Here is a 12,648-nt window from a genome sequence, read left to right as displayed (position 1 = left end):
AAAATGACCAATAATACCAGTAAGTAGGCTAAAACAATACTAATCTGACAAAATATTTATTTCGGTCCATACACAAAGCATAAAACATACACGAACAATAATAATAATAATAATAATAATAAAACAATGGCTGAAAAGGTGTAGGATGAAGCCTTATGCCTACCCTTTGAACATTTCATTTATAAGTATATCAAAACAAGAATAGCTGCAAAAAAACAAAACAAAGTAACCTAATTTCACAAAACAGAAAACAGTTGTCAGTTAACCAAAATCAAAACAATAAAAGGAAAAAACATAAAATAAATGAAAAGCTTGCATAAATGATTAATTATAGTCAGACTATAGTTATTAGATTTATTTTTGTGCCTTTAATGGAGAGACAGGAGAGTGGATAGAGTCAGAAATCAGAGCGAGAGAGAGAGAGAGAGGGGAATGACATGCGGGAAAGGAGCCACAGGCTGGATTCGAACCCGGGCCGCCCGCTTGGAAGACCACAGCCTGACTATACCCCAGACTATAGTTATAAACTATTTTATACTTTCTATATGTTTATATTCCATATTTCATAGAGCAACAATATTACCGTATGAATATACATTACACTCCAGGCTCCCTCTATACACAATGTTAAACATTTACTAATGTAGATTTACACATTAAAACAATACACAGCAGAAAAATGAGTTTCTATGTTAGACATACATGTCCTTAAGTTGTTATTGGGAGACATGAAATAATTGTGTATCACTTCAACTAATGCATTCTCTTCAATATATCACACCACTAAATACCAGAAACACATTATTAGGAGAGATGTTTGAAGTACACTAAATTTAATTCTGGAAAAATATGAATTAACCTGAAAAATTCATCGGAAGGCGAGGCAAGTTTATTTCTATAATACATTTCAGCATCAAGGCAATTCAAAGATCTTTACACAAGACGTCGACATCATTTCTGCAATATTTAACATTTTACATTTCATACTGTGCAATATTTAATTTATATTTCTGCAATATTTATTTATATTCTGTTATGCTACTACCTGTAAATAACTCCTACCATACATTGCCCATGTTACCTGAATGAGAGTTTCTTTTTTATTATTTTCTTCTTTTTGTTGTTTTTAGTTGTGGATGCTTGTATGTGTGTGCACTTTAAGGTGAAGCCAAATAATTTCGTGTGTTTGTACAATTGTATAATAACAATAAAGATATTCTGTTCTATTCTATTGTGACAAAGGGAAAAGGAAACATTAAGACAGAAAATAAAGAGGGAAACATGATAGCTACGTAGTCGACAAGTAATTCTTCAGCTTAGTGCTGTCAGACCTTTAAATGCATGTTATCGAGACGTAGCTTATAAAAAAAGGAACATTCAGTTTAACTGAAACAATGTACCTGAGCTTCAGCTTTTTTTGTTTGACTGGACTTCTAAAAATCCAGATATTTCCAGTGAACCATCAAAACTAAATTCAGTTAAAGCGTACACTGATGACGTTCCTCAACATCAGTAAAGCCCCTACGAATCATCAACATTAACGATACATTACTATGTTTTCTTCCGTTGTCCAGACATCCTGAAGCGTGGTGGTAATGCTGCAGATGCCGCGGTTGCCATAGCAGCAGCACTGGCAATAACCGAACCGTGCAGCACGGGTCCGGGCGGAGACGCCTTCTGCTTGTTCTTCAACAGAAACACGGGAGAGATCAGAGGCATCAACGGCAGGTGGTCAACTCTTCTCTTTCTGCCTTTTTTTTGTGCCTCGATAACACGGAGTGTTTTGCTGAGCTTTTCTCTGTATCCTCAGCGGTCGCTCACCCGTAGCTCAGACTCTGGACTACCTGGAAGGACGTGGCTACGCTGCAGAGACCCCTCCTCCACCTTTTGATGCCCTGAATGTCACCGTACCAGGGGCCCCTGCATGCTGGTGTGATACGGTGCAGCTGTTCGGTAGTCACAAGGTGTGTTTGTGTTTCTGTGTGTGTAGAATCATGGGTATGAATAAGATCGAATAAAAACAAAGTGTTAGAGGAGCTTACAAACTTAACCATCTGGAAGGGGTTTCAACAGGGTCCAAAAATATGTGACTGAAAATGTAAAAACTGTGAAGCACTTGCACTGTACTCTTAAGGATGAACAGCCGGTGTGACTGTGATCCTTGAGGATGAAAGCGTTGACTTTAAAGATAAAATGTTAAATGAGATTTAGCTTGTATAGCGATTTCTCTAGACTGTAGAATACTCAAAGCGCTTTTACACAGAAGGTCACACCCAACCATTGAAGAGGCTGCTATCATGTAAAGTGTCCATCGGTGTTAACCAATCCTTTCAAACACATTCACACACAGCTGTCGAAGCAGCGGCAGCAACTTCCGGTTGAGATACGGCAGACTTTACCTCTGAGCCACAACTGCCTCGTAAAAAAAACGTCTTTGGTCATCGCACTTTATTCCATGAATGACGCAACCATAAGGATTCCCGTAGTAGTGATGCAGCGAGGCAGCTGGTATGTGTATGTCATTTTTAGAGCGCTATATTTAAAAAAGTGATGAAGAAGTAAAAACTTCTTAATACTGGAATCTGACCCTTTACCTTCTAATTCTTAAGATACGCACTACATTACTATAACAGCTGTTCCTACTCACTGCCAAAGGAACAAGGTCAAATCTAGTTCACAACTCTTTGTTTTATTAGGTCATCAACTAAAATAGAAGTGAGCAGTACATATTAAAGGGATTTCCTAGACACCACATTGTGCAGAGTTCCCTCTGACTCACACGGATTCATAACATTTATCTGATTTTTCTTTCTGTCTGGAAAACCCTCAAAGAAAATGACCGTCATCTCAACATCTTTTTTTTCTCCCTCAAAACAATGACTCACACTTCCTGCTCGGAGAGATTTCCTGTGAGTTACTACTCGCGTGTTTCCTCTCGCTTGTTTCCTCAGCTGTCCTTGCGGGAGGTGCTGAGCGGGGCGGTGGAGCTAGCAGAGGCGGGGTTTCCTGTCGCAGAGGTTGCAGCTCGCCACTGGGCGAACTGGGTTGCTGCTCTGAGAAGTGATGGGAAGGAACTGGGTGGAGACCTGCTCATCGATGGTCAAGCACCTAAATGTGGACAAGTATTCAGAAATCCTTCGCTTGCCCAGACCCTGAGGGTAAGTCCATGAAACGTAAAAGGTAAAACACATATTAATAGGTTATGTGGGGAGCTCTTGGTCAGGTTTCCCTGAACAGAGGAAACGCAACAATGCCCAACATCAGAGAAACAAATAAACACGTTTCACCTCCTCCCAGAGGTTGTTTGCTTTCTCTGAACTCAATTTAGCCCTCCACATGAGAAGACCTCGAATAGACCTGGAGGAATTATAAGTTATTAACCCTGAACCCATTAATGCATTAGAATGAATGTGCAAGAAAAACAAGAGAGGGAGGGGTGCACATTGAGCGGGGATGGGGAAAATACTAAAGGCATTTAACAGGCAAAAAGCAAATGAAGAGGAGGGAGTGAAACAGGACAAAGGGGGAAAAGGAGGCAGTCTGAGAGATGAAATACATGGAAGAGTGAGGAGATTAAAAGAGAGAGGAGGAGAGGACGGATACAGATGTGAAGGACTTGATGGAAGGCAGAAGGAAAAGTCAAGAACGATTTAAATAAAAATAAAAAGATGTAAGGATTAGAGGGGAGAAGAAGACCAGAAACAAAAAAAAGATTTTAAGAAAAAATGGAATCTCTGTTTTTCTTTTGATTGTGTGCTTCATAAATCTGACTTTAAGGGGTGCTGGTCTAGCTCAGTTGGTGTCCCTTGAACAGAGGCTACAGTCTACTGGTCCTGGTGCATGTCATCCTTCACTCTCTCTCCCCACATTATCTTCAGCTGTCCTATCAATCAATGTAAATAAGCCCAAAAATCTTTATAAAAAAGGGCCATCAAGGGAATTCTTTACGGTTTAACATGCTTGAAAATGTTGGCTACATTTAAAACATCTAGACTGGGAGGCAGGTTTAGCTCAGTGGTTAGAGCGTGCGCCCAATGTACAGAGGCTATAGTCCTTGTTGCAGCAGCCGTTGGTTCAAATCCGTCGGCGGCCATTTGCTGCATGTCATCCCCTACCTTCACCTCCCAACATTTCCTTTCTCTCTATAGCTGTCTAATCCAGTAAAGACAAAATAAACACCCCCAAATAACTCACCACACTTGCAGAACAGATTAACTTCTGCACTTCTTTCTGTAATATTATTCCAATATTAGAGTTCAACAGATGCGACTCAGTTTGCAAAACGTATCCAGTTCACTTGCCTTTTAACCAGATAATCCAACATTGATAGTCCCCCTGAAAGAAAACTGTTTTGATAAGGAAACGTTAAAGTAAACTGTACTGAAGTGCTGACTCCAGACATAAACATGTTTATATTTTGGATCTCACGGGGGGCTAAGCTCGTCCGCCCGCCGGATGGCTTGCTGCCTGTTCTTCATTTTGGTAAAAAATAAAACTCCAGTTTTTAGATTTTTTGGTTTATTTGTGGTGCAGCAGCTCTTCAGCGTTGTGGCTAGTGGTTTGTTTTCTGCCCTCAGTGCCAAACAGAGGTGATGTTTCCTGGGCGAGCCCCTTGATGCCAACTGTGTCTATACAAACAGTATGACTGATTTACTGATTTATAACATTTAGTTCATCTCAAAGGCTCACAGAGCTGTTACCTTGATGGTGGCATGTAGGTAATTTGATAAATTAACATAATAATTGTGACATTTTTAGGGAAAATATAAATATTTACACATTGAAAGCAGCATATCTTAGAGCTTTAAATCACAAGTTTCCTATGAAACTGAACTGAACTGGTGTTTTTTTTTGACTCTCCATTTAGCCCTACTTTAGTGAGGTGGCACTTTTTCTGCAAGTTCTTTTTCTCCCTTTAACATTTCTTGTCTGTCATTTGTATGTGAGATCCTGACTTTTGTTGTGTAGACCAGTGGTTCTCAAACTTTTTAGACTGCGTACCACCTCCGAAAATATATAAGTACCACCATTATGGTAGACTTTAAAATACACTGTAGGCCTATTTCAACACACATTTCATGCAAGAGGCAAATTAATTCATAAAAAGAATATTATTTATTATTGACTGCTGGCAGCCACACTGTAGGCCTAATAAGGGCGAGCGCTAGAACTTGAACACACAAAAGTGTAGAACAATAAAAATGACAACTTTATACCAACAACCTGTTTGGAAATATTTAGTCTCCAGTGTTTCCCACACAAACAGGATACCTGGGCCCAAGTATATTTCCGAGCTGTTCTCATTAAATTTTTCATTTATTCATAAAATTGCTGCATGCCTGAGAGAGAGCGAGAGAGAGAGAGAGAGAGAGAGAGAGCGCGCGTGAGAGTGCAGGCGCGTGCTCCGCAGGCTCGGTGCAACCAGAGCCGCTTTATTATAAGTCTCTGTGTTCAAAAACTGCCTTAAAAAAAATCCCTCTCGACTCCTGCAGAGTGTTAAGACATCAAAAGAGAGCAGAATCACATCAGCTTCAGAGCTACAGAGAGAGAGAGATAGAGGGAGGGGGAGCGATAAGGTCCGCTGTCCGTACATGCATCAAAACTGAAGCTTGTCCTGGCTCCGTTTTAAAAATGTAAATGTACAGTATTCTGTTAATGCAGGCCTGCAGCTGCTTGCTGTTGTTTCAGTACTGAACTATAACAGAATATCGAGTGGAACTTTTCAAAACGCGAGGCGCACTCCTGTTGTTGTTTATGTCTGTGTGCGAGCATAATCGAGCAGATTAAAGTTGTTTGTTGCAAAAACTAGATTCATTTAGAGGGGAAACACATTTGATATAAATACAACCCAATAGATACAAGACAGATAAGATAAGAGTACGACAAAAAAAAAATGTTGTTTTATGCTTTAGGTTTGTTTTTTATATTGTGGAGATTTCTTTGCGTACCACCACAGGGAGCCCACGTACCACCGGTGGTACGCGTACCATAGTTTGAGAACCACTGGTGTAGACCATAGAGACAATAAAGCCACACTCATTCTGTAATTTCCTGTCTTTGAGACTTCACTTCAGTAACGGCTGACCCCGTTGTGTGCCTATCTGTCCGTCTGTTTGTGTTTCACTGTTTAAGCACGCAGTGGTCGATGCTCTTCTGAATTATTACACCAAACACTCATTCTTCAGTCACGTTCAAATGCAGGAACACTTCCAGGTACGCCCATATAGATCAATGCATACATGCACACACAGGCACACACACACACACACACACACACACACACACACACACACACACACCCTGACACAGTAGAAACAATAGCAGTGACTTCCGCCTCATTGGTGGATGTTTTCCATGGCATCATAATGGTCATTCCTCAGTGATGACAGTGTGTTACTTCCTGGTGTTGAAAGGTCACACATACACACACACACACACACACACACACACACACACACACACACACACACACACACACACACACACACACACACACACACACACACACACACAAACACACATAATGTCTGTGATATGTACATAAAGGTGGACATATCACAGACACTTCTTTCAAACTCTTTAAAGAGGCTTTACAAAAAGGAAAAACAACTTTTTTTTACATTTTTGTTTTCTCTTCTTTAGTTTTATTTGATTTCTACTGATTGATTAATTGATTGATTGGCCGATGTTTCAACAGGAGCTCGGCAAGCACGGCAAACCCGCTTTCTACCAGGGCAGAATCGCACAAGCCATTGTCGATATTGTCGACCAAAACGGAGGAGTCATGACCCTGGATGACCTCGGCAGACACGACAGTGAGGTCATCACCCCCATGAGCACTGAATACAAGGTGAGGTCAGCAACCGTAGACGCTCAGATTTCTTTTTCAGTCGATGACAGAGGGAATGACTCCTTTGTGTGTGCAGGGTGTGCGTCTGTGGGAGCCTCCTCCTAACAGTCAGGGATTGGCTGCCCTGCTGCTGCTCAACATCCTGGAGAACTTCCCTCTCAAAGGTACTGGCACAGCGATGCATACCACTAGAGAATCTCACTTATTAACACTAGTTTGGTGATTTAAATAAACAAAAAGAATAAATAAAAACCCAGTAATATTCTCTCTCTACATCTCTGCTGGCATTGAGGTGGATTGCTCTTTTTGTTCTGCTCAAACCACTGAAACATTTCATTTGAAATACTGTAAATGAAGCTTTTTTTTTCCATGAAAACTACTCACAATCTATGGATTACTCTTAATGCTGTGATTTTCAAATGTTATAATACAGTGTCTGAGCACCTTAAGCATAATTCCTTTAACCCTGATCCTGCACAGTAAAGCAGGTACTTGAGCCGTTACAGGAAAAACTCCTTAACTGTAAAATGTTTTTAGTAAAAACAAGTACAAATATTGACTTTAAAAATGATAAATTACACATTTTTTTACATAAATATAATGTATGCAATTACATATTCATGATTTCCATTTATTTATATAGAGATGTATTTATCTTCTGTCCTTTAAAAGCTCCTGTAATCACAATAGAGAATATTTTTTTTGATCATAGAGTTTATTTTTGATCATCATTTGCAGCTCTGACCGGTCAAAGGATCATTCAGCTGGGTTGTATTGTTTGTGTCTTTTTGTGTGTAGCTGCAGTCCATAACAGCTCTGACTACATCCATGTACTTGTGGAGGCTGTACGCTTGGCGTCAAGTGATGCTATGAGTCACCTGGGCGACCCAGACCATGCTACCATCCCCTTAGAAACCTTACTGGACAAAAGCTACAGCCATCAGCGAGCGCAGCACATCAGCATGGACAGGTGTGTGTGTGTGTGTGTGTGTGTGTGTGTGTGTGTGTGTGTGTGTTTCTGTGTGTCTGTGTGTGTCTGTTAGTGCCAGTGTGTACCAGTTGTGCTCTGTTGACTTTAGATAGGACTGTGGACTTTTACTTCCCTGTAACCTTAATGTCCCTCCCTTCATGCCCCGCCGTCTGGCTGTCTGTATTTTAGCATTAACAAGTATTTACTGGTCAGTTCTGTGGACTTTGAACTTTATGAGCTTTAAGACAAACAGACGGACTGACTATAAAATATAATACAACATAATGATTGAATAACAAACAAAGTAACTTTAATTACTGAGGTGTTACTGCATCATATAACACAGACACAAATACATAAACCAGTCCCACACTTTTTCACACAAGCAAACTAAATGACAAAGCACATAAATATAATTTATAACATTAAGCACGTGTTTGTAGAAACCTGTAAATCAGTGGTCATCAATTGGCGGCCCACATCTGGCTCCCCAAAGCTTCCCATCCGTGCCCCATAATATAAATAATCTCGGGTGATTAAACAATAAACATAAAAATAAAATCACAAGGCTGAAATACTCACATTAGGTTAATGGGAGAAATTACATTTCCCCTCTGACACAAACGTCTGTCAGGCTTATGTACAAGCATATTTTAAAGTCCGCACCCCACAGTGAATGTCAAGAAAAAAGCAGTTGATGACCCCTGCTGTAAATAAATATGAAAAGCTCACCAACAAGACACATCAAAAGTTATACAAACATATAATAATAATAATAATATATAATATAATAATAATAATAATAATAATAATAATAATAATATATAATATAATAATAATAATAATAATAATAATATATAATATAATAATAATAATATATAATATAATAATAATAATAATAATAATATATAATATAATAATAATAATAATAATAATAATATATAATATAATAATAATAATATATAATATAATAATAATAATAATAATAATATATAATATATAATATAATAATAATAATAATAATAATATAATATATAATATAATAATTATAATTATAATATCTAATAATAATATATAATATAATAATAATAATAATAATAATAATAATAATAATAATAATATATAATAATAATAATAATAATAATATATAAATATAATAATTTAATAATAATCACCAAAACAACCTTAATAACATTCTCAGACTCGACCTTTGTGATTCAACCCGCTCTACATTTAATGTGAATCTGAGTCTCATGTCTCTCATCAATAAAATTCCTTACATATAATAAACATATCAAGTAGTGGAGGAAGATCTGGTGATATCAGGAAGTGAGTTTCTAATCCTTTCCAAAACAAACAAAACAAAAACACAGGTTTCTCATGTTCAGTTTACTGCTCTGAAACTTTACATTTACTGTACAAACATGATCGTAATGGTATTTAATGGTATTATCATACTGGTTTTTGTTATCAAAGTCAGAAGAAAAAAAAAGAAGGACATAAGTGTGTTTCCCAAAATATGTCAAACTATTTCTTAAAGAACCCAATAAATACGTAGTAGAATCAAATTGTGTCATATAAAGGATTCAGAGATTCATGTCATAATAAGTTTTCTTGTAGCTTTTTCTTTTTATCAGTTTATAATTTCCTTTTTCTCTCTGGGTGTCACTTTTCTCTGATTCTCTAACTTTTTGTAATAATCAAAAGGGAAAACAGCAAAAAATCTGAAAATCAGGGCTTCACGTATGTTTTTATTTTGTGTGTGTGTTTTTTCAGGGCCATGAAAGAAGTAGAGCCCGGCCTGACAACAGGAAGTGACACGGTCTATTTCTGTGTGATTGACAGCGACGGCAACGCCTGTTCATTTGTCAACAGCAACTACATGGGCTTTGGAAGCGGGCTGGTCCCTAAGGACTGTGGATTCTCACTACAGGTCTGAGGGTGGTTTTTTGTTTGCCTGTGAGGTAGCAGTATGTGCATTAAGCTGACAACATCTGATAAATAATTGAGCCAAGACCAGAATGGTAAATGTAAAACACCAGGCGTGAATGAAGAGATTTTATGAAGGGGTTTTGCATGGTAACATTATCTGTGATGAGCTGGAATGTATGGTGTGCTTGTGCTTTGTGTGTGTCTATGTAAATGATTGTGCCAACATGGAAACTTTCTGAAAAATCAATTATGGACCAAACCTGAAGAGAGACGTGTTGCAGCATTAAGTCAGCATGCATTTCCACAGACTTCGTTCACCTGCCTGTGATATTCACAAAAAAAAAAAAACAACAACACAAAACGAAATGTCAGGTTGAAAATAATAATTAATAGTGTGACTGTTTATGTGACATCTTTTTCCTCTAAGAACCGAGGCGCCTGCTTTTCTCTGCATCGTAACCACGTCAACTGTGTAGCAGGTGGAAAGCGGCCGTATCACACTATAATACCCGCACTTCTCACTGACTCTGCTACCACATCACAGAAACCCCGACTGCTCGCTGCACTGGGGGTGATGGGGGGTTTTATGCAACCGCAAGGACACGTGCAGGTAAAATGGACAGTATATGTTTCTAGTCATAAGAAGGAATTCAAAATGACTTGACTGTAACCTTAATTTAATTTGGGGTCAGGAGTTCAACTAAAATATTTCTTGTTTGTTTTTTTAGGTTTTGTTAAACATGTTGGAGTTTGGGATGAATCCTCAACAAGCTCTGGATGCACCAAGAGTCTTTGTACAGTACGAACACAAAAGTATGCTCCTCCAAACTAAACACACACACACACACACACACACACACACACACACACACACACACACACAGGTTATGCTAGATAACATTGTAAAACTGTAACTGAAATTGTGTTTAAAGGAAGAATGTGCAACTTTTTGATCCAGTAGATGTCGCCCTTAAGCACCAGCATGACTGTGATCTAAAGACGTTTAAGTGACTTCCAAATAAGCAGCGACAACAAATCTGACGACAGCACAGCTGGCAGGACTGACGCTTCTCACTCTTTAGTAGACAGTGATGACTCAGAGAGACATTTACCGAGGAGATACTTGATTTGACACCTGCACTGATGATACATTCTGTGTGTCCAGCTGAAGAATGGTTGGTCAATCTGGAGGAGGGGGTCGATCAGGAGGTCGCCGAGGAGCTGAGAAGACGAGGCCACAGAGTCAACTGGCCAATCACAGGTACCTTCTTTTATTTCTTAATTTACACAGCTGCAGTTTAAAGAAGCTGTATGGATATCTTTACATGTTAAGTATGTCTTAAAAGAAGATCATTCTCCCATTCATTTGGAAATCTAGCACAAGAAGGAAAGAACATGGTTTACAAGCAGTGGTACGAGCTGCTAGTTTGTATTGATGATGAGTTTTAATAGCATCACCTTAACTCTTGGGGTTTACTTTTGATGATTAATTTTAATTAGAATTAAACGGCATGCAGTTTCCATGTAGCCAGTTGTTTCAGTTGTGTTTATTTTGTTCCTCCTCCCTGTCATGCATCATTCAGCTTCTGTAAGCTGACAGGGTCTCTGAGTTTTCTTAGGAGTTTTGAACCAAGCAGCATCTTTGGTTTGGTTATGGCAACAATAACTACAGCTCCTGAGCCACTTGAGGCTGGCTAACTTTGAGAGTGTATATCCCCATTAAGCCCCATGGTAAAATATCCTATTTTTAACTTTTATATGAGGGTTCACGTGACTCACCACTTTGAATTATATTAGGCTGCTTTGTTTTGCAATGGGCTTATTCAAGTTGCTGAACTCTTGGCTATCCACCCCCTTTCATATTGGGCTCCAAAAACAAAACAACAAAATGCCAAACAAGAGACTTAAAAAAACTAGAAGTGAACTGATCGACCGGCTGGTGACTGGAATTGGATCATGGTCAAACCGTGACCAGCCAGTCGCCTGCCGTTCTCGGATTAAAATGAACAGGATGAAAGTTTCACAAATGCTTTTACGACAGCCACAAACACAAGTTAACATGGCAGCAGTGTGGACGTGCACACTGTGTGTAGCATGAGAGATGAGTATACAACACACGTCTTACAGACAGCAGTCTACAACTACACAACAGGTTACAGCTTGACTTTGAAAGGGAAACCCCGTTCAAATTTTACATGTATTTTATTTATATATATATTATGAACTTGACATGCTAATGAGATGTGGCATAATTTGGTTTATCCAGCAAAAAAGGAACAAAAGAGAAGATAATTAAATGGACTCTGTGTATATTTATTGATATTTGTCTGTTTGAACACACAGGCCACAAAAGGTCTCAGTTTGGGCGTGGACAAATCATCACAGTCGGTGATTGGTGGAACCCATCTGTCAGTCAAACTGATACCCAGTCCAGGGTTCTGTGGGCGGGATCAGATCCGCGCGGGGATGGATGTGCTCAGGGATACTAGACACACACATGGTCACAAAGCTTTCAGAAGGTAAATCTCTGTATATGAAAAACAAGAACTTTAAGTGTTGTATGTTGTTTAAACACATTTGAAACCCATGCCGTAACAAATCTCCGCTTTTATTACGTATTTGTACATTCATAATCAGTGGCGGTTCTAGACCACTTTTACTGTGTTTACAGTTGTTTTGTCAGAGGGGAACATTAAACCCAGGTGAAAAATAGACAAAGATGATCGCTTTCAAAATATATTATTCCAAATAATAGCGCACATCATAAAATACCATCATTTATATTTGTTTCAGTAACAGTATTTAATACTAGATTGTGAGTCCGGTTGTTGAGTCAAATACTGTGCATGTGTTATGAGGGGGGCTCTTCCTTTTGGAGGGGTGGCCACAGGGGGGG

General features: G+C 38.7%; 1 protein-coding gene across 2 annotated transcripts in view; it reads left to right on the top strand.

Annotated features, from left to right (window-relative positions):
• Positions 1-12,247, top strand: part of LOC132970535 (glutathione hydrolase-like YwrD proenzyme) — a 12,737-nt gene extending 490 nt beyond the window's left edge. The window contains exons 2-12 of one of the 2 annotated variants that reach the window (XM_061034456.1): positions 1,575-1,728; positions 1,811-1,964; positions 2,952-3,158; positions 6,698-6,850; positions 6,927-7,014; positions 7,649-7,820; positions 9,666-9,753; positions 10,180-10,362; positions 10,481-10,565; positions 10,918-11,013; positions 12,096-12,247. In XM_061034456.1, the coding sequence (XP_060890439.1) occupies positions 1,575-1,728; positions 1,811-1,964; positions 2,952-3,158; positions 6,698-6,850; positions 6,927-7,014; positions 7,649-7,820; positions 9,666-9,753; positions 10,180-10,362; positions 10,481-10,565; positions 10,918-11,013; positions 12,096-12,241 (1,526 nt within the window). In that variant the 3' untranslated portion in view covers positions 12,242-12,247. Of the gene's footprint in view, positions 1-1,574; positions 1,729-1,810; positions 1,965-2,951; positions 3,159-6,697; positions 6,851-6,926; positions 7,015-7,648; positions 7,821-9,596; positions 9,754-10,179; positions 10,363-10,480; positions 10,566-10,917; positions 11,014-12,095 lie in introns of both variants that reach the window. The other variant, XM_061034455.1, reaches the window with a different exon arrangement.
• Positions 12,248-12,648: the final 401 nt, after the last annotated feature.

The sequence above is a fragment of the Labrus mixtus genome, chromosome 3, assembly GCF_963584025.1.
Source record: "Labrus mixtus chromosome 3, fLabMix1.1, whole genome shotgun sequence".
Lineage (NCBI taxonomy): Eukaryota > Metazoa > Chordata > Actinopteri > Labriformes > Labridae > Labrus > Labrus mixtus.
Note: the sequence above shows the minus strand (reverse complement) of the source record. Positions and strands in the feature narration are given on the sequence as shown.